This window comes from Oncorhynchus tshawytscha, linkage group LG04 (assembly GCF_018296145.1).
Source record: "Oncorhynchus tshawytscha isolate Ot180627B linkage group LG04, Otsh_v2.0, whole genome shotgun sequence".
NCBI lineage: Eukaryota > Metazoa > Chordata > Actinopteri > Salmoniformes > Salmonidae > Oncorhynchus > Oncorhynchus tshawytscha.
The window spans coordinates 17405064-17432378 of NC_056432.1; the positions used below are offsets into that span (position 1 = coordinate 17405064).

The 27315-nt window shown below is 41.5% G+C and overlaps 2 protein-coding genes across 2 annotated transcripts; both read right to left on the reverse strand.

The window, feature by feature from the left end:
• Positions 1 to 1240: 1240 nt before the first annotated feature.
• LOC112248225 (zinc finger protein 771-like) lies at positions 1241 to 6402 on the reverse strand. Its single transcript, XM_024417078.2, has 2 exons — positions 6017 to 6402; positions 1241 to 3322 (listed from the first exon to the last, which is right to left on the reverse strand). The coding sequence occupies exons 1-2, from the start codon at positions 6204 to 6206 to the stop codon at positions 2394 to 2396; spliced, it is 1119 nt and encodes a 372-aa protein (XP_024272846.1). The 5' UTR covers positions 6207 to 6402; the 3' UTR covers positions 1241 to 2393.
• Positions 6403 to 16799: 10397 nt separating this feature from the next.
• On the reverse strand, positions 16800 to 26176 carry LOC112248226 (coiled-coil domain-containing protein 180-like). Its single transcript, XM_024417079.2, has 34 exons — positions 26073 to 26176; positions 25742 to 25870; positions 25538 to 25648; positions 25359 to 25454; positions 25104 to 25267; positions 24803 to 24922; positions 24604 to 24683; positions 24422 to 24510; positions 24022 to 24141; positions 23743 to 23916; positions 23502 to 23617; positions 23240 to 23372; positions 23098 to 23140; positions 22868 to 22995; positions 22594 to 22778; positions 22322 to 22497; positions 22037 to 22217; positions 21771 to 21917; positions 21527 to 21671; positions 21292 to 21408; positions 21066 to 21161; positions 20825 to 20911; positions 20454 to 20632; positions 20157 to 20227; positions 19864 to 19927; positions 19641 to 19718; positions 19473 to 19542; positions 19174 to 19318; positions 18913 to 19073; positions 18350 to 18487; positions 18134 to 18245; positions 17942 to 18047; positions 17660 to 17801; positions 16800 to 17524 (listed from the first exon to the last, which is right to left on the reverse strand). Exons 1-34 carry the CDS (start codon positions 26142 to 26144, stop codon positions 17390 to 17392), a joined length of 4110 nt encoding a protein of 1369 aa, XP_024272847.1. The 5' UTR covers positions 26145 to 26176; the 3' UTR covers positions 16800 to 17389.
• Positions 26177 to 27315: the final 1139 nt, after the last annotated feature.

A 27315-nucleotide genomic window follows, 5' to 3' on the forward strand; every position in this document is an offset into this window, starting at 1 on the left:
TTCCCCTTTAATCATTTATTTTACGGTTATAACATACTTAGTGACAATACAATTTTGGAACTATTTCACATATTAAATTATTGTCATTTTTTAATGTTGTGAGAGCTCAATCTGGCAGACAATATCACAGCGAGATGAAACCACAACTGTTGGATTCGCTAGACGGTTTATTTATGTAACCTTTATTTAAAATAGGCAAGTCAGTTAAGAACAAATTCGTATTTACAATGACGGCCTATCCCGGCCAAACCCTAACCCAGACGACGCTGGGCCAATTGTGCGCCGCCCTATGGGACTCCCAAACACGGCCGGTTGTGATACAGCCTTTTAAATACTGCCTCCCAGGCTGGGCTCTGGCTAGGCCAGAAAGTCTGGCATCACTCCCTATGCAAATGTAGAGGTAAGCAAACCGGACGGCACAATTATTAAAACATTTTTACATTTAAAGGACAGCGAAGGGCATACTCCAACACAGACGCCATTTCGATCAGAAGCTTTAGGGATGGCCGCGCGTTCTCTTGATAAGTCCATGAATTGCACCCTTTTGTTGTCTTGCTTCAGAATTCTAAATGTAACAAGTACTTTTAGGTGTCAGAGGAAATGAATGGGAGTAAAAAGTACATATTTTCTTTAGGAATGTGGAGCAGTAAAAGTTGTCAAAAACATAAATACTCAAGTTAAGTGCACCATTCTTCAACAGTATGAGGCATATTGAGTATCTTTGCTCCCGTTTGGTGGATGTGGTCGGGTGTGCCATGATCATATTGCTATTTACAGTGTGAAAAAAGTACCCAAATATCATACTTGATAGAAAGTCACCCAGTACAATTCTACTTGAGTGAAAGTCAAAGTATTTGGTTTTAAATATACTTAAGTATTAAAAATAAAAGTATAAATCATTTCAAAGTCCATATATTAAGCAAAACAGACAGCAATATTTTATTTATTTATTTACGGCTAGCCAGGGCCACACTCAGACATAATTTACAAATGTAGCATTTGTGTTTAGTGAGTCTGCCAGATCAGAAGCAGTAGGGAGGACCAGGGATTTTCTCTTGATAAATGTGTGAATTGGTAAATGTTCCTGTCCTGCTAAGCGTTCAAAATGTAAAGAGGACTTTTGGGTGTCAGGGAAAATGTATGGAATAGAAAGTACATTATTTTCTTTACAAAAGTAGTGGAGTAAATCTAAAAGTTGTCAAAAATATAAAAAGTAGTACTTCAAAGTATTTTTACTTTACTTTATAAAAATCCCTCATCCATGCATGATATGGATTTTAGTTTTCATGCCGTCAAATAAACAAAATCAATTGTTTGTTTATTTAAATGTTTCAAAGAATATTCCTAACATAAAGATAAAAAGAGATACCTACTTTAGAAAAGAGGAGAATCTTTAAGTGTCAACTTTATTTCTCATCTCCCCTTAACCATTGAGGTTCTGCCTTCATTTTTCACATCATTTTGATATGCCAAGTGAGACCAAGTAAAAGCTTACATTGTATATACATTTTTATGCTGGAGTCAAAATCAAATGTCTAAATGTAGTGGAGGTGATTTTTAATTCCCACCAGTTTCCCAAGGTCAGTAGGACAGACATCAAATAATGCAGTGAATTGATGAGTTCAAGTAGCATCTACAGAGGACTGCAGTCAAATATCCTGCATGTCAAACTAATGAGCAGGGACTCCTGTTGCAAAAAAATCCTCAAATATCTCTGTTAGACAACTATGTGGGCATCATGCAATATTCTCAGAGATTAATCATTAATTTATTCAGACCCCCACAAGAACCGTGTCTCCACTTGGAAGTTGAAACATGTACCTCTCAATCTTCTGTCTGATGCCCACACAGGGTACAGTCATGTTTTGTGCATTCTCTCCATGCATCCTCTTAGGGTTTCATTTGTTTTGAAGCATCAATCCCAAATCACTGCATTTACATATTTTCTCCAGTGTGTATTCTCCTATGACTGTTTAATGCACTTGCATCACTCAGCATTTTCTTCAGACAGGACACATAAACCCTGAGTGAGTTGGAAGCCAGTGGTGAAAGATTTGCTACTATTTTAGCAGTAATGTGGTTTCTTCCCCTCTGACTCATTATATGCTTATTCAGATTGGATTGCTGAGTGAAACATTTGTCACAATCCTGTCAGCGAAATGATTTATCACCCGTATGAACCCTCATATGCACATTCAGATGACTTCTTTCGGTAAAATGTTTGTTACAAAGATGACAAGGATGTGGTTTGTCTCCTGTGTGGCTCTTCATATGAGATTTCAGATTTCCCTTTTGAGAAAAACATTTTCCACAATGATGACAGCAATGCGATTTCTCCCGTGTGGCTCATGTGCTGTGTCATGGGTGTACTCCTAGTGAATGCTTTGCCACAATCATGGCAGCAATACAGATTCTCCCCCGTGTGGCTCCTCACATGTTGTGTCATGTGTGAATGCTTTGCCACAATCATGGCAGCAATATGGCTTCTCCCCTGTGTGGCTCCTCATATGCCGTGTCATGCAATCCCTTCGAGTGAATGCTCTGCCGCAATCATGGCAGCAATACGGCTTCTCCCCTGTGTGGCTCCTCATATGCCGTTTCATATAATCACTTCGGGTGAATGCTTTGCCACAATCATGACAGCAATACGGCTTCTCCCCTGTGTGGATCCTCATATGCCTTTTCAGAACTCCACCTCGAGCAAAACATTTTCCACAATCCTGACAGCGATGCAATTTATCCTCTAGGTAGCTCCTCATATGGGTAATTTGTTTAGAGTTGGACCTGATAGGTGATTTCTGATGGGACACCACGGATTTCCTGCCCTTAGAGCTGATAAGGGAGCTTTGTACTTTTTCTGTCCGCATCCTTTTTGATTTCCGCGTCTTCAAAGCAGACAGAGGTCCTTCACTCTCATTCCAGTCAATAACTTCACTATTTTCACCCTGAGCTGCAGAACAGGCTGGATTTACTGCAGTGATGGGCTTATAGTCACTGGCTAGTTCTGATGAGTCCTCTTCCCCAGGTTCTGTTTTGATCTGTTTAGTAGAGGGGTCTCGGTCTTTGCATTCTTTACTTCGGGTTATGCTCAAATGTGAGGACTCGTCATACTCACTTTTCACACTGAAAGGAATGAATACAGAGTCTTTATCATTCTTCAGCTCTTGAAATGGCACTTCTCCAAGGCTGGTCATAAGTTCCTCCTGTTCCTCTTTAATCTGTGTGGGTTTTGAGTCCTGCTCCAGACTGAGGCTACATTCTTGTTCACAATGGTTCTGCTCAAGGTAAACCTCCTCTTCAGAGACTCTGGTTTTCTGGAGATCTGAAGGGAAGGAGAAAGAATGTATTTGAAATAACGGTTTCTGTAAACCTGGCAATATTTCAGGTGCAGCGAACAACTAATTTACCATTAGAATGCACATGAAAAGCTTTGTATGCCTATTTGGACCATTCAATGTAAATTCTTCCATATCTACTTTCATATGTATGTTACTCATTTGCAACGCTCATGGAATTACTAATGTAACGGAATGATCCCAAGGTTTATGTACACATCCACCCTCTAAACCACCATAATCAAAGTTTTTCAACTGGTCGCTCAGAACAGCATTGTTTCCGTTTAATGAGACGTTGCATGTTGTGCCCCCTGGATCATATTCATTAGCGCACACCGCAACAAACTGTAGCAAAACATTTTGCAATGTACACTCAATGTAGCCTTGGGTTCTCAAGAGCTCCCATAACCATGTAAACTGGAACCTCAGCAGCAGAGCTAAAGCTTGTGTCCGAGGTCGTGCACTGCTGTTTAGCCGCAATTAGGATATTTTCGATTAACCTTAACTTAGCGACACTTTCTTCGTTCTCAATTTGAAAGTCACTGATACTTGCTAAACTCCCATGGCTAATTGCAGGGGGAACGTTGGAATATAGAAAAGGATGTGTCATTAAATTTGTAGCACAAATTTATTTTATTTAATAACAGAGCATTTTCTAAGTCAAAACGTTCCACCTGCAACTAGCAATGGGAGCAACACCGGTGTCTTCCAAATCAAGGAGGTAGAAAGTATTGCCATGTAAAGGTTAGTTAAAAAACAGCTGACGGTGCTTTTCATTACCTAAGCCACGGGTAATCAACTACTACATGAGAAGGTCCGGTCACACCAATTTTCAAGATGGCAAAGTTCCAGATGGATATTGTCATTTATCGGCGTAGTAACAAACCCCCACCTCGTGGCCCATGTGACGCCAAACTGTTCACACCCTTCGTTGGTGCAGAGAAGATTTAGTTAATTTAAAGCTAATTTCCTGCTATTCTACACACTTTGCCTATGTATTATGTGTGCTCATACTGTTTCGATACGTGACTCAACAAAATCAATATGGGGGGGGGGTCGAGGCCCCTGGACACGAAGGGTGCGTTCATCTGCCCAGAAGTTGCTGACGAATGCCAGATCGTACAACGCCAGGACAGGTATTGTACGTATCAGCTAACTGCATCATAGTTATAGCAATCTGGTGCCTGACCGACAACGCGGTCAATGACACGCATCCATTGGCTGACGCATGCAACTGCAACTGTAATCTGGCAATGATAACTACAAGATTTAGATAGTTGGTTAGCCCAGGGTTTCCCAAACTCTGTGCTTATTTAGTTTTAACCAGCTAATCTGCCATGACGGATATCAGAATTGGCTTCACTAAAGTTCTCAAACAAAGCCAAAGGAGAGCGATGAGCAGCGATGCCGAGCTCCAGCTAGCTACGTGTGCAGAACCTAGCCCCCCTTCCACAAGCGCCAACATTTGTATTTATTAGGCAGCAGCTACTCTTCCCGGGGTCCAGACAAATTAAGGCAGGTATACAATTTAAAAAAACATTACAATACATTCACAACAGATTTCACAACGGATTGTGAAACAATAGATATTCTCATTCAAGTCAACATTCTCTGATGTGTGGACCTCCAACCCTCTTTGTGTTACCATTTGAAAGTTGTTTTTAGAACATTTATCAGCCTAGACATGACACCCACCCTGTCTCAACCGATGGCGGGCTCAACACAAAAACCTTAGATCTTAAAAATGGTCTAAGCTACAACATATGCAGAAATGTATATTTTTTGTTGTTGATCATTTTAAAAAGGTAAAAATACATGTTATATATTTTCCAGTGATGAAGACATGGATGGCTCATGGTATGGTGGGTTATTATGCCAAATTGGTCAACTTTGGGCACCTCTCTCTCATAAATGTTTTGGCATTCAAGTCTAAAAAGTCACTTTCTGACCACTTCAACCATGGACGAATATGTTGAATATGTTTCATTCAAATAAAAAGGGGTGCAGTCAAAAAGTGATTGAAATCAAATGGAACAATCTCAAATGGCTTGTTTGCATAAAGGCCTAATGTAGCTCTGATTGGCGTATTTTTTTAAAATTAATTGTCCAAACGCACGGCCGCATTCCCACTCTATATTGCTATAGCATTTTCACAACTGCCTTAGTGTATGTAATTCCCAAACAATAAGAATTGACGAACACTTAGATTTGGTCATTTTCAAGTTCTCGCTTGTCAGAACATTATTTTCAAACGTTTCATTCTTCCTGGGGCGTGTACATGAGCAGATTTTATAATATTTCATGCTGCTAAAATGCTGTCAGCTCCACTTTAAATCACCGTAGAGTTAAATGTGTATTTTGCATTTGCAATTATTTTGTAATGTGATATAAATCCCTCTACTTTCATGTTTCTAGATACGTAGCGCAATTTGAGAATCAATTCATGTTTAGATAGAGTATTTGACTGTTTTGGCTACCAGAGCCAAGTCGCTTTTATAAAATAATATGCAAGGTCCTTATAGGTACTAAAGGAGTAGCCTAACGTTAGGCTCCTTTAGTCCATTATTGGGCTAGGGCTCCCCCGGTCCGACGCTACTGATCAACAAGAAATAACCCATGTTTAATAGCTAAATTAACGAATTGCCAATGTTTAATGACGAGACGTAAAAGTGTAAACAAACCTGCTCTATGTAACTGTATCTCTGGTAGAAGGATGAAATCAAGCAGCCTCTTTACACAGTCGTTCTCCTCTTTCGATGGGGAAACATTTTCCTGGTACTCTGTTATGGTCTTTTCAACAGCTCTGAATAGTTTAGGACACGCTCTAAATCGTTCGTTGAAAATCAATCTCAACAACTCTATATTAGACATTTTCACACAATGGCTGGTAGCTATCTAGTGTGTTATTTCTTCTTCTTCTTCTTCTTCTTCTTCTTCTTCTTCTTCAAGCTTAAATGACAAGACTATTACAACCTATTGGTGTATTGCCGCCACCTACTGTGCGAGGAAATGAATGAGATTTTATTTTTTATTTTTAACATTGCGGGAAATGGGTATGTTGTTCTTTTCCATGCGGCAGATATATTAGAGAAAGGGCAAAATAGGAATCCCTGTGGCCAATGACACCCGATCAACCTTTACTCTCTGTCTTTGGTACTGCAAATTCAGCGCGCTGATGTTTTCCAGACTAACCAATCACAGGAGAGTCCCTTAAAACACGCCATTCCCGACCGGAAGTGACTTTTTCGTAGCAGATTAGGATAATGAACAATCCGTAATATTTTTAAAAGCAAGTCTTTATTTTTGTATTGTACGGGTAAAAGTTCCGACTTTTATTTATTTTTGTATTGTACGGGTAAAAGTTCCGACTTTTATTTAATTCAATAAACTCATGCCTGTTCCACTGATACTGCGTTTTGGAAGTGTCAATGGGGAAATTATATTTGTCTTTCATTTGGTACCAATCGGTCAGCAGGTGTCGCTATTTTAAAATGCAACTTTAAGTGTCATATACAGTCATGAAGAAGATAATGCGAAGATTATGCAGATGCATATGCTTTTGGTAGATGTCAACCAAATTAAATTCCCTGTTGTGAATACTTATGCTACCAATAACAAGTCAAGTAACTATTTTATTTAGAGACATTGAGAGGAAAATAAGTCAAATGTCAACATTTCTGTAGGCCAAAGTAATATGGGGTAGAGATTGTAATACAATATTACATGATAATCTAGATAGATGGCCTCCTAAGGATAGCAACTAGGAATATATGTTTAAATTGAGGTGTTTTAGATATTTGGAGACATAAGAACTTATATAAGAAGATGTTTACATGGAGTACCAAAGATGTATCTATTGAATACCGTATTGATTTCTGGCTGATATCTGAAGATATGGCTGACAAGATTGATACAGTTGCGATTTTAACACACCACAAAAGGATTTCAATAAAGATAAATATTGCATGGTTTGTCAACAACAACAAAAAGTTAGTCAAGTTTACTGAAAATGTAATAAGACTTTACTAGAGAATTAAGTATTTAAGAAGGAAGTAGCAGGAATTATTGATAAATATTGGAACCGTGCTTGTGATATGAATACCTTTGGAAGTTACTGGGAACTAATGAAATTTGATAAGGCTTTTGGCTATTTCAGTGGGGAAAGAAGTTGCTTGTGCAAAAAGAATATAACATCATAAATGGAATAATGTAGGAGGGGTATTAGAGGCCCATGTGGATTGACCAGATTGTTGACTTTCTTCCTCTTGAAAAGCTCACTTATGACCTCCACAAGAGACAGCCCAAGTTTGATAGACTCTGGTCTCCACTATTCAACTATATTTAAAACTGGACAGAGTGAACGGGGTGACTAGGGAAATGCGCAGATACTTGTTGTGTAAGGTACTGTAAAACCTAAAAACGAATTATTGGCCCGTCGTCTCAGCGAATGCTTGAAATAGCTGATAAGAACCTTGATAGTGCTGCTGCAAGTGTTATATGTTTTTGTGTGTGTTTTTATTTTAATTTAGTTTTTGAGTACGTGTGCGTGTGTGTATGTATGTATGTATGTATGTATGTATGTATGTATGTATGTATGTATGTATGTATGTATGTATATGCACCAAGGAAAATAAATAGACTAAGAAAAATAAATGTTTTTATTTGACTTTATCATTCATTTTAATTTTATTTTAATTTTTTCAAATGTATTATTATTTTTTTATTTTTATTTTTTTTTTAAGCCTGTCACATCTGTGAATGTGGAATGTGTTTTGTTGGTTGATTGAAAAACAAGAAAACTTAATAAAACTTTAAATTGAAAAAAAATAAATGGAATAATGGATTATACAAAAAAATCTGATCTAACGAATCAGGAATTACTGGAGCTATCATCCATGCAAATGCAGTTTCACCGTATCTATGAGGAAAAGGTCCGGGGAGCGTTAGTAAAATCAAGGCAAAAATGGATGTAAGAATGCGAGAAAAATACAAAATAGTTATTTATTTTAGAAAAAAAAGGCAGGTGAAATGAATTCTGTATGTAAATTAATTATCAATAATACGCCCAATGAAAATCCTAAAGAAATCTCTCAGCATGTTGCCCAGTTTTATCAGAATCTGTATACATCAGCCCAGTTAATATGGATTCTTTCTTAAACAATGTAGAAAACATTGCTAAGAAGATAATGATTTCAGGGATTTTTGTGATGATGAGTTTTGTTCGAACCCAGGCTGTTGTAACAGTTTAGACCGTCCCCTCGCCCATACCCTGGCGCGAACCAGGGACCCTCTGCACACATCAACAACATTCATCCATCCAAAAGCCGCGGCACTTGCAGAGCAAGGGGAACCACTACTTCAAGGTCTCAGAGCAAGTGACGTCACCGATTGAAACGCTATTTAGCGTGCACCACCGTTAACTAGCTAGCCGTTTCACATCCGTTACACTCACCCCCCTTTTGACCTCCTCCTTTTCCACAGCAACCAGTAATCCGGGTCAACAGCATCAATGTAACAGTACAACTTTAGACCGTCCCCTCGCCCATACCGGGGTGCGAACCAGGGACCCTCTGCACACATCAACAACAGTCACCCACAAAGCATCGTTACCCATCGTTCCACAAAAGCCGCGGCCATTGCAGAGCAAGGGGAACCACTATTTCAAGGTCTCAGTGCAAGTGATGTCACCGATTGAAACGCTATTTAGACTATTCCATAGTTTCAGGTTTAAAAATTAATATAAATAAATCAGTCTTATTTCCACTCAAGGACTGTGCTTTACAGGAAGTATATGGTATCCCAATTAAAGATAAGGTGACTTATCTTGGAATTGTTATATGCAAGGATGAAAAACAAAGGAGTAAATTAAACTTTAACCTCATTATTGAGAAAACAAAGAAGAAATTGAACCTCTGGTTACTGAGAGATATTTCATTATATGGTTGGGTTTTATGTCCAAAGTTGAAGGGTTATCCAGATCGTTTATATCTCGTTATCACTTGACTTACCCCTTCAAATTGTAACAGACTTAGATAACATTCTTTATCATTTTATTTGGCGGAACAAGCCTCACTATCTATGGAAAGATAGTCTCAGTAATACCCAAAAACATGGAGGTTCTGAGGTTTGTTCATCGACTACAGCTCGGCATTTAAAACCATACTACCCTCCAAGCTCGTCATCAAGCTCGAGACCCTGGGTCTCGACCCTGCCCTGTGCAACTGGGTACTGGACTTCCTGACGGGCCGCCCCCAGGTGGTGAGGGTAGGCAACAACATCTCCACCCCGCTGATCCTCAACACTGGGGCCCCACAAGGGTGCGTTCTGAGCCCTCTCCTGTACTCCCTGTTCACCCACGACTGCGTGGCCACGCACGCCTCCAACTCAATCATCAAGTTTGCGGACGACACAACAGTGGTAGGCTTGATTACCAACAACGACGAGGCGGCCTACAGGGAGGAGGTGAGGGCCCTCGGAGTGTGGTGTCAGGAAAATAACCTCACACTCAACGTCAACAAAATTAAGGAGATGATTGTGGACTTCAGGAAACAGCAGAGGGAACACCCCCCTATCCACATCGATGGAACAGTAGTGGAGAGGGTAGCAAGTTTTAAGTTCCTCGGCATACACATCACAGACAAACTGAATTGGTCCACCCACACAGACAGCATCGTGAAGAAGGCGCAGTAGCGCCTCTTCAACCTCAGGAGGCTGAAGAAATTCGGCTTGTCACCAAAAGCACTCACAAACTTCTACAGCTGCACAATCGAGAGCATCCTGGCGGGCTGTATCACCGCCTGGTACGGCAACTGCTCCGCCCACAACCGTAAGGCTCTCCAGAGGGTAGTGAGGTCTGCACAACGCATCACCGGGGCAAACTACCTGCCCTCCAGGACACCTACACCACCCGATGTTACAGGAAGGCCATAAAGATCATCAAGGACAACAACCACCCGAGCCACTGCCTGTTCACCCGCTATCATCCAGAAGGCGAGGTCAGTACAGGTGCATCAAAGCTGGGACCGAGAGACTGAAAAACAGCTTCTATCTCAAGGCCATCAGACTGTTAAACAGCCACCACTAACATTGAGTGGCTGCTGCCAACACACTGACTCAACTCCAGCCACTTTAATAATGGGAATTGATGGGAAATTATGTAAAATATATCACTAGCCACTTTAAACAATGCTACCTAATATAATGTTTACATAACCTACATTATTCATCTCATATGTATACGTATATACTGTACTCTATATCATCTACTGCATCTTTATGTAATACATGTATCACTAGCCACTTTAACTATGCCACTTTGTTTACATGCTCATCTCATATGTATATACTGTACTCGATACCATCCACTGTATCTTGCCTATGCCGCTCTGTACCATCACTCATTCATATATCTTTATATACATATTCTTTATCCCCTTACACTTGTGTGTATAAGACAGTAGTTTTGGAATTGTTAGTTAGATTACTTGTTGGTTATTACTGCATTGTCGGAACTAGAAGCACAAGCATTTCGTTACACTCGCATAAACATCTGCTAACCATGTGTATGTGACAAATAAAATTTGATTTGATTTGTTTTAGATTTTAATACTCTAAATAATACTTGTAAAATAAATTGGATTCTGAAGTATATTAATAAGAACCAGAACACTATTTGCAATGTCTTCCCTAAGTATTTATTTGACTTTGTTGGTGGTTCAAAATTTCTGTATTGCTTGCTGTTTGGGGTTTTAGGCAGGGTTTCTGTACAGCACTTTGAGATATCAGCTGATGTAAGAAGGGCTATATAAATACATTTGATTTGATTCTGCTTCGGTGTAATTTTAATGTTGATAAAAGCAACTCCTGTGGCGGGCCGGGCGCAGTGCGCGCTAACCAAGGTTGCCAGGTGCACGGTGTTTCCTCCGACACATTGGTGCGGATGGCTTCCGGGTTGGATGCGCGCTGTGTTAAGAAGCAGTGCGGCTTGGTTGGGTTGTGTATCCGAGGACGCATGACTTTCAACCTTCGTCTCTCCCGAGCCCGTACGGGAGTTGTAGCGATGAGACAAGATAGTAGCTACTAAAACAATTGGATACCACGAAATTGGGGAGAAAAAGGGGTAAAAAAAAAAAAAGAATTCTGGTGAATTACAAATAAAATTATTCTCGCTCTTATCCATAATAATCTCATAATGTACAGTAGCCTACCTGCACGTGCCAAAACCAGAGTAGGCACATTTGCTATTTAACACAACCGTTTTTGTGACAAACCTATCTGTAGAATTGAAAATGCGATAGAAACACAATAAACTTTAGATTTTTATTTGATATGTGAAAACTTATGCAGTACATTTTTGTGTGCACTGTCATGCAATTTATTTATCTGCAACAAGTCAGTTTGGTGGAAACATATCACTGGTAGGAATGCGCATATTTACTTTATGCAGATTCTTTTTGTTCTCCTTTATCGTGATATCCAATTGGTAGCGTCCTCCGAAAACCTGCCATGGTGCACTGCTTCTTGACACACTGGTCGCTTAACCTGGAAGCCAGCCGCACCAATGTGTTGGGTGAAAGAAACACTGTACAACTGGAGACTGTGTTCAACCCGGACTACTCTCGGCCAATTGTGCGCCGCAGGTCTCTCGGGCACGGCCAAGAATCGAACCCGGATCTGTAGTGACGTCTCAAGCACGGCGATGCAGTGCCTTAGACCGCTGATATTTTGGCTTTCCATGGTGACATCACCATGCGGTAAATTAGATAATAGACCAGGGGCCTGTTGCACAAAACTAGGATAAGGGATTAAGCCAGGATATCTTGGTGATCCTGGCTCAATTGATCCGTAATCCGGTTGCACTAAAGATGGATAGGGGGCAGGAGGATATGTTATGGTATAAATTACCATGGAGATTTATTCTGTGGAGCTAGCCTGCTCCAGACCAGGCTAAATTCCAGGATCTATTTAATCTCATCCCTAATGTCAGTCAGCAGTCACCACAAATGGAAACCAATAGTTATTTCACTGCTCACTATACATTGTTATCACATATAACTAGACCCACTGTTATTATTTAAACGTTTGTGATCATTAATTTCAATGATTTTGGATAAAAAATGATTTTTAGATGATGTTGCTATCATTAGATAATTTACAGTTTCCCATAGACTATAAGGCTATATATAAAATGATAGAATATTAGGGCCACAGAGGGGAAAAAAACACAAGTCATAATATTGTAACCAGTTGTTTTAAAGGAGGACAGTTGTTAAAATGACAGATGTGGGGCATTTCGTGAAATTGTACTTCAGTATGGTTTCATAAACAAAGACATGCTGATGTGCCAGAATATTAAGTATCACATTGTCATAAGTATCAAAACTGTAAAAACAATATGTAGCTTTTCTGCAGAAAGAACCAGCCTCATAAATTTATGACTTTATCCTTTTTCTTCAGTGTGGCCCTAGTACTCTGTCATATAAACAAATACACATTCCATATGAATATAAAAACACAATGTGTAACATTATGTTCCTTTATTGAATAAGGACAAAACAAAGCAGGTAAACCATCAGCTCCTTTCGAAACTGAAGTCACAGTGACTCTACAAGATGGAAAGCACAGAATCCAAGCATATTATACAAAATGATACATACACATTCAAAGGTCTGTATATAACACACCCTGCATGTCTGCACACTAAAATAAATGCAGGACAAATCCATACACATCAACTGAACAGACAAATGAATGGATGCAGTAGCCTCCCTGCAGCCTTGTATTACACACAGTATACCGCACAAACATCATAAGAGGCCAAATTCGTCAAAAACGAACCCAAAAAAACCCAAATTCCTCTGCCACCGCAGGACATATTTAACCAAAATTGAAAGCACACATACTAACTAAAATAATTCAACACATATTGGTCCCTCAGCAGCCGACCACTGTCGTCATCAGGGAAGATTGCCGGATTGTCCCAGTCCATGGCTGGTGGCACTCTGGGGGCCCTCTCCTTCCTCAGGCAGGCCACATTGTGGAGGACAGCACAAGCCACAGTAATATCACATGCCCTAACAGGGCTGACCCTTAATTTGTGAAGGCAGTGAAAGCGTGCCTTCAGGAGGCCAAAGGTCATTTCAACTCTGGCCCTGGTCCTGGCATGGGCATGGTTGTAGGCCTGCTGTGCTTCCTGGGGGTCTGTGAAAGGTGTCAGGAGAAAAGGCTGGCAGCCATACCCCCTGTCTCCCAGCAACACACCAGAGAATTCACCTGTCAACACAAAATCTCATCATTACTACCTCATAAACACAGTGATATTCTTGACACAGCCATGATGGTTATAAATAGGGGTTGTGTGGCTTACCTTGTGATAGGCACTGATAGATTTCAGAGGCCCGAAAGATTCTGGAGTCATGGACTGAGCCAGGCCATTTTGCCACAACATTGCTGATCACACAGTCAGCATTGCAGACCATCTGAAATCATAAGATGAGGAATATTACACCAATCAATGCACATCACTGGCAATGCAGAGTGTTCGTCAATGGACAATATCAAAAAGTTATGTTCACCTGAACATTAATGCTGTGAAAGGATTTCCTATTCACAAAATCGGCCTCATGGGCACCTGAGGGGGCTTTTATCCTTATGTGTGTGCAGTCCACTGCACCAATGACATTGGGGAAACCTGTCACACAAAGTAATGAGTATCCTACTATGTGTTAACAGTTGTCCTGTAATTTGTAGATCCTCTTACCTGCAATCCTATAGAACTCCTCTTTGATGTCACAGAGTCTTCTGTGGCCAGGGAAGGAGATGAAGACATCTGCTAATGCTTTGATAGCCAGACACACACTCCTTATTGTGTGGCAAATTGTGGCCTTGTTCAGCTGTTCTGCATCCCCCACTGAGTACAGGAAGGCTCCACTAGCAAAAAAGCGCAAGGCCACACAAACCATTTGCTCCACACTCAGTGCATGGCTCCGTGCAGTGCGGTGCTTAATCCTGGGACCCAGTAGTCTGCATAGATACCTGATGCCATCTGCAGAAAACCTGTATCTTTCATATAGATGGTCATCAGGGAAGGCCAGTGGGTCCAACCGGTCCCTGAAGACCCTTTCTCGCCTGAAGGCTCTCCTCAGCACAAGTGCTTCTTCATCCACCACATCTCGCACGAATGGGCATGCCATTGTCAGAGCAGAAAGGAACACACAATTTTGGGCCTTCATATAGGCTAGTGGCCACACCTGGTGCTGGGGGGTGGGCAAAAGAGGGCGATGCCTTATAACGATGACTTGGTTGTACTGATTGCTGGGAAAAAAAAAACCTTAGAAAGATGCCACCGTCCTGTGTGCTCACAATAAGAGCTCATATGTCATGGCTCACTTGACTTTACGAGAATATACCTAATTTTTATTTTGAGCTGTGTCATCTTCTTGGAGCTGGGGGAGGAAAGAAAAATAATGATTAATACATTTGTGTTACAGTTAGCATACAGTGTACATTGAAGGCATATCTCACCTCCCTCTCAAGTTTTTTTATTTCAAGGTCCAGTTTCCTAATTGTCCTCTTTTTATTTCGAACTCCAGTGCAAGATTTTCCATCTTTTTCTTCTTGTACTGAATGTCTATGTCTGCCAGTTCTATTTGGCGCCGGAGGTGGTTGCCATACAACTTTCTGATAGCTTGTGAGCTCTGTGAACACAATACAATTAGCGCAGCTGGAATTTGGCAGGATGTGGTGTCCTTTTATTAATACGCACTATGTTGCCAGGCTGGTTTTCCCACTGTATAGCATCTGGGTCCTGTAAAAGAAATTAGATTTTTTGATTTTGATGAGGACTCCTCACCATTGTAGAGTAAATAGTACTTTCACAGTCTTAACATGATACCTCATGCCTTCTGGAATCCAGAGAGATGGTCTCCTCCTCATCATCGTCTCCATCATGTGCTGTTGCTGCTGCACTGGGGCCTTCACCCTATCACATTTAATCGGATTCATATTGAAGCTAGTAGACAAGACATGCCAGGCCTACAGTATGCCTTTGATGGAGTACTCACTGGATCAGCATCGTCTGGTGCTTGTGCTGGTGGCTCTAACAGGAACACAGTGCTGCCAGACACTGCAAGGCAATAGGTAAACCAAAGTCAGACAGTCCAAATTGATTCAATATGAATGTGGTTGTATCCCATGTAGAGATGGAAGGACATACCTTGAATGAAGCGGGTGGCATCTTGGGAGGAACCTATGCTCGTCTCTTTCCCCCAGGGATCCCCTCTAAGACGGGCCTGCCTTTATTTAGCTCCAAGGCCATGTCCTCTGCTGGGGTAAGGTCAGCCTTTGGTGACCCACCACCCGTGCCTTGTCTGTGGGTATTCTTTTTCACTGCTAAAACAGTACAGACAATGTGTGAGCAGGCACCTTCTGGGTACAATATATGCTTGTGCTTTGTTAAATATTAGTCAGGGACCATACCATTCTGCAGAATGTTCTTGTATTTGATTTGACCTGCTGCCATGTCCGTTTTGGCCCGTTCATGTTTAATCTACACACACACACACACACACACACACACACAACACACACACACACACACACACACATTTAATGGAGTCACACTGCAAAAAATTACTTGGTATTTTTGTCTTGTTTTCAGTAAAAATATCAAAAAATTTATCATAGCTTTATACAGTGTGATGGAGTTACTTTACACAATTTCACTCATATCTGCAGTGCATTTCAATAAAAAATTTAACCGTTTCATAATTACAGTACAACTGCATTTTTGGAGATGTGAATTAAATATTTGAATTGTAATTGTGATGTTTCAGCGGAGCGGTGAGTGTGTAATTGTGCACTACTTACGCATTCAGGCGGTCTGCAATACTTTGCCACGCTTTTTCTCTTTGCTTTATCACTGTGGCGGTGTTGCCTTTCTTCTTAATTATATATTTTACCTCCTCGTATGCTTCCATGAGGATTTGTGCTTCCGACGGGGAAAAGTACGCGGCTCTAGTTGCCATGGTAAATCAGTTAATCTGTGATCTGTGGCGGGGTCTATTTGAGTGAGCCGTGAGCGCGCACCTATCCAGGATTGGTTTCACCTGGCTTAATGAATCCGTGTCTGCTCATCCTGGCTTGGTCTTTGTGCAACCAATTAAGCCTGGACGCACATGTTTTGGCTTCATTGAGCTCAGCTGAGTCATTTATCCCGGATGTCTTAATTCTACTTTTGTGCAACAGGCCCCAGAGGTAGGTAACCATGGTATGGAGTGTGCAAGCACTTCATGTTTTTTATTTTACGGACCTGGAAGACCAGGTGTGTTGAATTTAGTCAATCACTGAACTGATCAATTAGCTCAGTTGGTCTGGTGTGGTGCCTAGTTAGATCAAAATCCTGTATTGCACATACCCCTGGAATAGACCAATAAGAAGAGTTCCAAACCTCTCTGCCAACAACATTTAATTTGAATTTTCTATTTATTTTTGACCATTTTAATTGAAAACAATCACAGCAAGGTACTTTAAATTGTTACCCAGAAATGATTTGATGATGGCATAAAAAATGGCTACATTGGACCTTATAACAATTTCTTCATGTGGAATTATGAAGACCACAACACTTGAAATAAAAAATAATGTATAACAACAACAAAGTTGCATTCATTGTAAAGAGTTTGTCTGGGATTTTATCCATAGCACAGCTCACTGCACAGTCGAAAATACAGTTTTTGAAGGTAATTTCAGATTGATCTGACATATACAGCATTTACCGAACATTGCCTTTAAAAGCCATAGTCTACCATCTGTGATCTGATAAAATCCCGGCCAGAATTAACAAAAATCTACGCTCTGTGTATTGAATATTGTGTTTATAGCCAATATTAGTCACACATACACAATTTTGCCGAAGCAGTATTTTCAAACCCTTAGTGTCAGAAAGAGAAATAAAAATGCAAACCATGATTTTATTTGTCACTGGAAATCTCATTTTAATCTAGTCTAGTCCTGCTGTAGAAAACGGTGAGCTCTGGTGTGGAGTTGCTAGGTGCTCACTCAGCGTTGAGCTGGGTCAGAGTGTTCAGTAAGCCTCTCCAGTGTTCCTCCCAACACTGCACCTCCGTCCTCTGGACCTGGCTCTCCTGCACGGCCCGGGCCAGCTCCTCCCTGTGCCGCTGCTCATAGCACTGTGGGCCCCAAACCAAACACACACATTACAACATCCTATTTAATTGAACATTTTAATTTGTCATATTATGTATTATAGCTAGCCTCTGGGTTTGTCTGCTCACATGTCTGAGGTTAATGCCTTGGCCTCCTACCTGGTACATAGATTCACGGGCCTCCACTGCTCTCAGGTGGCCTAAGGTGGTCTTTGCAGTGGTGATGGAGGCTGTTTTCTTGCATGGTTGCTCCACTGGACCATCAGTACTGGATCCAAAGTAAGAGATTCCTGGCCATGTTCTACCACATAAAATGTCATATGGTTACGTTTCCAGGACTGTATTAATCATATTAATTTAAAGAGGTGCACAATATGAAAATATTACTGCATTCTTTACTGTACCATCATATTGTGTTTGTCACTGCCAGACTGCGTTTACCTGCTGCCTCGCTGTATTAGATGTGCACTTTGCTTCTCCTCTAGCGGAATACCAGCTTGTTTTCGGCGAATTAGAGTGGTGACATTTTCACTCTTCATTTCAGCTTCTACAATTCCAGATCAGATCAAACAAGAAGGCGGTTATTTTTAACTTTTAAATCAACAAGGCTTGCGAGGATGGATGGAGACTTACGGCCAACTTGGACCTCATCTACGGTCAGGAGGTTGTCCATCTGGAACAGCAGGTTCTCTGTCAGAGAGGTGAGTGCTCTCACAAACTCCTCCCCATGTTTCTTCACACATGCCTGAAATCCACAAAATGATGTGCATCCATGAGACTCAGCCACCGAATTGCCAACTCCCTACTGCTGATAAGGTGAAAACAGATGTGGATAGGGTCAGTGCTTACTTGTAGCTCTTGCAGAGTGTTCGTGATGGCATTGGTCAGCTCTCTTTGTCTCTCCTCTTCAGCACGATTCAAGGCCTCCAGCTCTTTCTCACAAGCAGGATGGCTCAGACGCACACTCAGCATGCCACTGTGCTTTTTCTGAAAGGACAAGATACAGACATGAATGCCTTTCCACACCAGGAGATTCACTAGTATGACTGACTCCCCTCCCACCCCCCGTTGGAATATATTTTATAATGCATCTTTCCTCCACTGAGATAATTACAGATTTCTGAGTGAATAGATTTAAAGGTGGCTCTATTCAATCCGCGCTGAAGGTCTGCTTTATAGCGCGATTGATAGTTAAAGACAATGTTCCCGCGGTCGCAGAGACTGTATGACTGTATTCACTGTAAATACTGCATATGTCGGCTCAATCGGAAATTGCCTTTAAATTTTAACGCAGACCTTTGGAGATACGGATTGAATCCAGCCCATGGTTTCCACTCTATTGCTTTCACCAATCTTCCCTTGTCAGATCAGAGATTTCCTCAAGGAAAGACATTTAAACAAGGCGACAGTACCTTCCTCCCCTCGCTCTCATGCAGAGTGATGCCTAGCTGTTGACGGATGTTGTCCGTGTCCTGGCTCAGGCTCCCCAGGTGTTGTTCTCCCAGTTTAGAGATGAGCACCCCTGGCACCTTGGAAAGACCCTCCTCAATGTCTTTCAGCTGCTGTCGGAATTCTGTCCAAAGTCAGGGAACACGTGACAGGAAGGAGAGGAAGAGGGAGAAAATGTGCCTCAACTGTACCCAATCGATGGAAATGCAAAAGGCCATGCTAACCTTGCAGACAGTTGTTGTGGTAGTCCTGAGTTTGGCTCTGGTAGACGAGCAGCCTTTTGTTAATCTCCTCAGCACATTGTTCAAACGTCTCCTGGAGGTACTGAGGCCTTGTGATAGGCCGGCGTTCCTTCTTCTTATAGAACTCCTGATCGCCACACACAATTAAATTAGTGTTACTGGCAATTAACATTGGGAAGATTGTGATAATTGGGAATATTAGACTACTATAAATAACATAGGATCAAATGACACATGGCAATGTTGGGTTTAACTGCAGATTATAACGAATGAGCTGTTACCTCAGCAACCAGGAGAAGAATATCATTGGTCTTCCAAAGAATGCTGGTTATCAAACTTTTGAAGGTAGTTCTGAAAGAATGACAGAAGTGAGAGAATTTAAATCAGTATTGATCTGCAAAGCATTAATCTCAGTAAGGCATGCTGCTGTGCTATTAAGGACTACTCACACGCCATGGGTCTCTGGTTTGGGACCAAACACCTGGAATCTCTTGTCAAAGCGAGTGGGTTTAGAAAACCTCTTCACACTATAAAATAAATAGATGAGAGTGCTTAGGTCTCCATGTAAACTGACCAGCAATACTAAGCTATACAGGAACTCTACTGTTACTACAAGTGATTTCTGCATGATTGTGCTCCAGTGATAACGACACAGAGAAGGTTCCCTCTGACCTTTGTGCACTGACAGATTCGGCAGAATCCCCTGACCTCTGCCCAATAGGAGACGACAACCTGACTACAAAGAGCACAGAGGGACAAAACATTACATCTTACTGGAATCAGCATGACTTTTGCATTTGTTCTTATCCCTGGAGCCAGACAGACCACATAGTACATTAGTATAGCTAAGTACAAACAGCAATATTGCTGAGAGTCTGGGCACCAGGCTAGTTCTTATTGGCTAGATTTAATTCCATCCTTCCTCTGAAGTGGATGACATCATTGTAAGCCAACATGGCTGGTACCTGTGACTGCTGCTGAGACCCTCTCTGTCGACTCTGAATTGGCTTCCTGGGTGACTTTAGGCTTGCTTAGCCTGAGGAATCATCAGAGAATGTCAGTTCTCCTTTTCACTGCATTTCTCATGTAAAAGATCAGTCATTAAATTGGCCTATTTGGACCTAATACATCTCGTCTTTGACCAGGGATTTCTGACAGCCGCTTTCCTAAATGGATACTGTCTATATGAACATGATTCTCTATGGCCTTATAAACAGAGTTACCAATTGTATTATTAGAGGCTGTGTGAGCTTCTCTCTGACCTCAGCAGTCCCCGGATGACCCCCACGGCCACATCATCCATGAAGGACACCCCCATGCGGCTGGGCTGGAGCAGACCGTCTATGGCAGGGCTTGCTGACTTGCGGGACTTTGGGCGTGCTGCTACAGCGAAGGCCCCCTGGAGAGGGCATTCAGGCATCAGTACTGCCAAGGAAGGGTTCTGCACACAAAACACACTGCATTAAACCCTAGGTGGACCTCAGTCATGATCAATGCAACAATAAAAACTATGGATCAACAACAACATAGTAAAATCCACTACAGTCTATTTCTCATATAACAATGTGTTTTGGGTAAGCTGTTTTTATGTATGTTTATATAGAAGACTTTATATCCATTGCAACACACTTACCAAAAAGCATTGGAGATAATGGCATCGTGCCCTCAATTCCTCTATTATAGACCACGTAAAAGTGAAAACATCATCTGTCGTCACAGTCTACAAGAGGGAAAATGAATGAACATATATTAGGAAAAATAGTACAAATATGCTGTTATTGATGCAAAAAAATAATGTGCTATGCTCTGTCTAGTAGTCTTTTACAAAAGAAAAATATAAATCAATCAGTGCACATTTGGATTGAGTTTAGTACCTTTTCTGGACTGCTTCTGGCACAAGTATCTACCAAACTTTTTAACTCTGTCAGGAGGCTGTTGATTTTTTTATTTTGCATGTTGCTCTTTGTTGCCTGTAAAATAGAAGTAGACACATTTTGACCTGTGGGTGTATGTTAAGATATGAGTAATGGCAAGAGAGGGATGCAAGACGGTAAACGAGAGATATCATGAGAGGCGGGCAGACCAGATATAATAATGTACCTCTGTTTTTATCTGAACCTGTGTATTTGTTAGCATTCCTTGGATTTTCTCCAGAAACTTCAAATCCACTGTCAAAAAGTGGAATTTCTCCTCAAATCTGTTTATCACATCCTTCGCCTAAGGGGTAAATGCAACATTGGTATGGCAAAGCTCAGCACAAATATGTAACACGGAAATAATCTGGGTCAAAACAAATGTAATGTGACTTTTCTTTGAGCTTAGTTAAAGTTCATACCAGCTCCAGACACTTGGACTCTGTCCCCTCCATATCCAGCATTATGGCCTCGTCGTTGGTGTCGATACGTTTAACCATTTTCTCAATCCGTTTGTGATGCGCCTCTATCTCTTTGGGTGTGAAGTTCCCTCCATCTGAGAACAGCCTGCAGGCATAAAGGCCATCCTTTACCAAATAATCCGTACTTTGACACCCTATTAAAAAAGTATAGAGGAACAACTCAGGATAGAGGAACAACTCCTACTTAAAGGATTTGATTAACTGGACGTTGGTCTCTCTTAGGCCATCCAGCTTGGACTCCAGAGTCTGTCTGAAGTTTCTCTGTGATGCCTGAATGATGTTCATGTGGCTCTCCAAATTGGATTGCAGCGTACCACATAGTCCAACCAGCCTGAGGACAGAGATGAGCAGTGATGCATTGACAAAGAGAAAAAGATCAACAAAAGTCATCATTACTGCACGTAAATGGATGTTCTAAACGTTTTGTTAGATAACCACAAATGTCCTTACACGTCTGACTTGGTGGCATAGGTAAAGACATCCTCCATGCTGTAAATCTGGGATCTGAAGTCCTCAGTCAGTTTGTGCTGTCGAATCTGGAGTTCGTGGAAGTCCGTTCGGCAGTTGCCAAGGGCCTGCAAGATGCCTTTACAGTGCCTATCCACACGATCTCTGTGCAGTACCAGTTCCGCTAAAGAGGGCAGACAGACAAATGTACATACATTTACAGTAAACTACTGGGAGGACTGTTTATGTAGAGTGGACTTGGAAGGTGAGATGGGTTAATCTTCTCACCAGCACGGACATTGTGGATGTCCACCTCGATTCTCTTAGCCCGTGGTTGGTGGAGGTGCAGCCGGAGATCCTGCTCTGACTTCAGTGCTTCCTTCTTGGCTGCCACAATATTCATCGTGTTGGTCAGAGCAGTCTGATATCGCTCTTCGAGGTGATTGAAAAACAACAGACGTATACTACGAGGAAAGAGGGACATTGTTCAGAAAGAGGCTCTCCTTCAACAGTAAATAATGACTTGTACTACAGATAAATGGTTTTATACAGGCCTGTACTCTTTTTGTAGATCCGCAAGAAGACTTCTGGGGAACACGACCAACTCCATCTCAGATGGAATGGAATCCTGCTCCGTGTCCCATTGAGAGACAAAGCTCTGACCGTTGTACACATTGCCTTTAGAGGTGCAGAATGTCTCACTGGACTGAGAGTCAAGAAACTCCCGATGGGAATCCATGACATCCTACAGCAAGGAGAAACCATTTATATTCCATGCCTACACTGCCATGGTAAAATAAAAGTAGCAGTTTGTGTTTTTGCATGGATTTGAACCTCAGTGTCAAATTCATCAAAGGATGAATGTGCTGGATTTGGACTTTTCTGGAATCCTCCCGGACAACGTTTCCTTCCCTGTACAGTGGTCTGTCTTGTCCTCTTCACACTGGCCCTCCCACTTAAATCTATTGATCCAACATCCCACAAATGTTTGCTCATGCATAGGATCCTGAAGTAATGTCACAGCAATGAAATGGAATGCTGCTAAAGGACAATATCCAACTCACCAAGGTTTATGACGGGATAAAGGGAGCGAAGTTCCTCAGAGTCCTGTGGTTAAAAGATAGACCCTTAAAGTTATTAACAAATAGTCTGTACAAGGCTAATCGTTATAGTAATAGTGGTTTGCTTTACATCTTAGATCCGTACCTGACTACCGGTATATATCTCCTTGACGTTGAAGAATCGACTGACAGCAAAGCTGTAAGAGTGCAGCTCCTCCAAAACCATGGCAGGATAACTCTCCACTGTGTCCACCTCTTCTTTGTAGAAGTGCATGTATCTACGGAAATCATACAACAGCTGTAGGAAACGCCTAGTCTGCATGTGAAGTTGAGACCAAGCTCAGAAAAAACTCCTTCTGTAGAGAAATACTATTATATTTCTGGAAAAACAGACAATAGTAGCTTACACAAGTTTTATTTCATCCAGGGAGTGTAGAGTCTTCTCCAGCGCGATTTTGAGTGCCTCTTCAGTGCTCTCCTGTCTCAGTCTGTCCAACATAACATCAAGATTAGCCTCCTTCTTCTGGAAAACAGACAGCAGTGGGAGTTATCAGGGGACCTTGTTCTGCTATCAGTATCCTTGATCCTTGTGGTGGCAGGGCAGTGCTGGGCGGGGGGCTGGTGGTGGGAACTGGGAATGAGGCTCACCTGGATTTCATGCTCCTGACTGTAGCGCACCTCGTCCAGCTGGTCTTGCAGCTGCTGCTCCCTCCTCTGCAGCCCAGCACTGTGCACCTCCCACAGGTGAGATGCTCCACGTGTGAATTTGAAAAGTGACTTACTTAGCACAGCAGCTCTCTTGGCCAAAGACTCAAACGCTCTCTGGGGTAAGAGACGGAAAGTCAGGGCATTACGGAACACCAACCTTTAACAGGATGAATAGAAAATACAGTGCTGTTGTTGTCTTTCTCTTTTCCCAGGACTTACATCCATGGTGGCAAGGTGCTCCTCGGTCTGGCTCTGGCATTTCCCAATCAGAGGCAGGAACTCAACATTAACAGTATCCTGGATCTCTTCTGGAGAAACCCCATATGTAGTAATCTCTTTCTAAGTAAACAAATGGAAAGGAAAATGTGACTTCGGCATTACAGGGTACATTTCCAGATTCGCAAATTAAATGAGAAATATTTATAATTCAAAGATAATATAATAATAATTGATTTCATAGGGGCAGATTCAATGAAAACATTGACACAATTAATTATCAAGGGTCAGGTGCACTGCACCATCATGCCTTAGCTCGTGCTAATTTCCAGAATCAGTCCCAAGATGTGCTTTAAATAAGATGATCTAAAAGGTGGAAAAGAAAAACATGACCGATATGTACCTTGACTTGTTCTACCTCTGCGAGGCATTCTTGCCAAGTATTTTCATAATAGGAATGTAGCTTCCTCATTGATTCAATGTGCATACAATCTGAGGAAACATAGAAATGTAAAACACAGAACAAGCATATAAACTTGTATATAAACATAATATTAAGACAGTATAGAATAAGGATTTGCTCACCAATTTGCTCGTTGACAGATGACAAAGAGTTATACCACTCAGCGATTAGAGTCTTTGAACATCTTGGAGGTATCATGGCACTACAAATAAACCCAGACACAATGAATCAATCATTGTCGTCATATCTGTCTAATGTATCCCTAACTAAGTGTGACACACTGACTCATTTCACAACAAGGGAAATTGCCTGCTCACTCACGTGAGTGACTGAAGAATTTTGATGCGTTTTTCTCTAAAAGATTGCTGTGCTGCGCTCATGGTGTCCAGAATAGCTTGTACGTCCTTAGGCCCTTGGATTGGAGGGCTTCCCATGAAATCTCTAATGCCAAAAAGTTGATGGGATTTAGAAGTTAACCAATAATTATGACACCACTAAATACCACAACTCAAATATAAGGAGGCAGACTTTTTTTGGAAGTCAAAGTTAAAGACAGAATAGCCTACTAGAAGTTCCATGGAAGAGATTAATTAATTTGTTGAACACTGAAGAAACAACCTACTTGAACCTGCTGACCACACCAAGGACCTTAAAGCTCTTCCAGTCTTGCAGTTTGTCCTCCCATCTGAGTCGGTGAAATACCTCCTTCTGTAGATCATTCTCCATCAGGTTCAGGTAGAGCTTGGCCACTGCTCGTCTATTTGCTAGAATAGCCTGGTTTATCATCTGTGGAGGGAGGCGACATGAGTGTCTCTGTGCACTGCAGTTAGTGTCATTTCTACACTACCTTGATGATAATTCACCAAGAACATCCTACCATGGCTTCTCTATTGATCAGTCGGTGGATATCCGAAGGCATTACGTAGCAGACTTTTTCCAGTTTCCCTGTGTATTTTCTCAGCAATGCTGCAATCTGGACACCAATAGAACAATGTCAAGAACAATATCAAGTAATTTAAATAGTGATAATTTATAGTACTGTTCTATTAGACTCACCATGGCTGTTCTGTCAGACTCATACTTAGACAGGGTATCATCCAGATCCTTGATCCACTTCCTCCTAATCACTGACTCTTGTTTCACTGTATCCCAGAACTCATGAAGTCCCTGTAAGAGCAGTTGTGACAATTCAAATTGTTGTTGTTGGTTATTTATTCTATTGATGTCATGAAAAGAAAAGCCATTTAAGGCCATTCTGACCTGTAAGGTGAACTTCTCCAAATCAGAAATATTTTCAATCCTCTGCATTTGTCTCTCCACATTGCCATCATACACTGAGAGTTGGTGCAGCACCTCTTGCCCAGTTTGCCTGAATAATGTCTCATACTCCTGCAAGCAATAAGGCATTGTGTCACTTCTAAACTACTAGAATTATAGTAATAATTATAATTACCAAGCCATTACATTGAATACCTCAAAATTGTATTGTACCAACTTACAGTAACTCACGTTTTTGTTTATTATACTATGCCTATGACTGCTTCAATATATAAACTCAAACTTGGTACCGTAGTGAATATAAGGTGCCTACCACACTGAGCACAGAAAGGTCCCTGTACAACTGTGCCACAGCCTCTAGGTGGTTCCTCTGCTTTTTCTCCATCAGGCGGTCAATGATGTCTGACCCTGGCTTTTCTGCCACTGCGGAGATAAGAAGGAAGGGATCAATAACCTCAGGCAAAACAAGCACAAGTCTGCATTCGCCTACCATCACTCATCACCCACTCTCTTACAATGTTTAAGCCTGCAAAACTTTAGTGTGCTACTTGCCAACATGGTCAGGAAGTCCACGGATCTCCTCCTCAACAAGCTGCTCCTCACTCGTCTGGCAATGCTTGATGCCTGAGAACAGTTGGTCCCTGTGGTGTCAAACAGTGTCAGACAGACTCACACACACACCTTCAAAAGTACATGAATATTACAAGTTAACAATACGCGATGACCCACTGGGCACACACTGGTTGAATCAATGTTGTTTCAATGTAATTTAAATTAAATTAAACATAGAATTTACATCTGTGCCCAGTGGGGAATGTGTTCTGAGTATGTATGAAGGATGCAACTTGTATTCCACAGTGCCTGTACCTAACAGCCATTTCCTCTGAGCATTGGTGGGTTTCAGCCTGAAGAGTTCTAATCTGCTGCTGCAGACCAGTGTCTGTGTCCCTACTAAGAGGAGGGTTGTCCCTTGGTAAGAATCCTTCATTAGTCTCACGTTTCCTCCGAGTATCATGTAGAGACCTTGACAGCTGAACCTGAGGATAACATTGATGCGTGGCATTGACGTGCAACAACATAGACACTACGAAACTTTTAAAGCATTTCATATCAATAAACAACCCATAGCCTACCTGGGCGTCAAACATCTGGCGGTAGACTTTCCCACTTGGAATGACACGAGTCTCAGCCATAATGTCGAGACAGGAGTTTTACGTAGTTTACCTAAACATGCAATGCAATCAAGCAGCTACTGTAACGTTAGCTAACGTTATTTGCTACTTCAGTAACGTTACTTTGCAAAACAGCTCAAGCGCCAAGCCCTAGCCATAGTTGAAAATATACATTGCATGACATTACATTGTGTTCTATTTTAGATATATAATATAGAGTTAATACTTATTTGGCTATCACGTTATTAGCTCAAGTTCGATTGAGATTAGCTAGGATGCGAACTCACGATTCCATCCGAGCCAGGCAGAGCGTCCATTCGTCGCTATGACAACAGATCCTCGAAGCCATCTCGGGTTCGTTTGGAACAAGTAAACACAGAGTTT

What these genes read in the sequence shown, in the direction of transcription:
- LOC112248225 (XM_024417078.2), bottom strand. Translation starts at nt 6,206, where the DNA reads ATGTCTAATATAGAGTTGTTGAGATTGATTTTCAACGAACGATTTAGA. An exon ending in GATACAGTTACATAGAGCAG is followed by an intron (nt 3,323 to 6,016) that starts GTTTGTTTACAC and finishes CCTTCCCTTCAG; the next exon opens with ATCTCCAGAAAACCAGAGTC.
- LOC112248226 (XM_024417079.2), bottom strand. Translation starts at nt 26,144, where the DNA reads ATGGAGAAAAAGCAGAGGAACCACCTAGAGGCTGTGGCACAGTTGTAC. An exon ending in CTTGCGGATCTACAAAAAGA is followed by an intron (nt 22,498 to 22,593) that starts GTACAGGCCTGT and finishes CTTTCCTCGTAG; the next exon opens with TATACGTCTGTTGTTTTTCA. An exon ending in AGTCCAAGTGTCTGGAGCTG is followed by an intron (nt 21,409 to 21,526) that starts GTATGAACTTTA and finishes TTTACCCCTTAG; the next exon opens with GCGAAGGATGTGATAAACAG.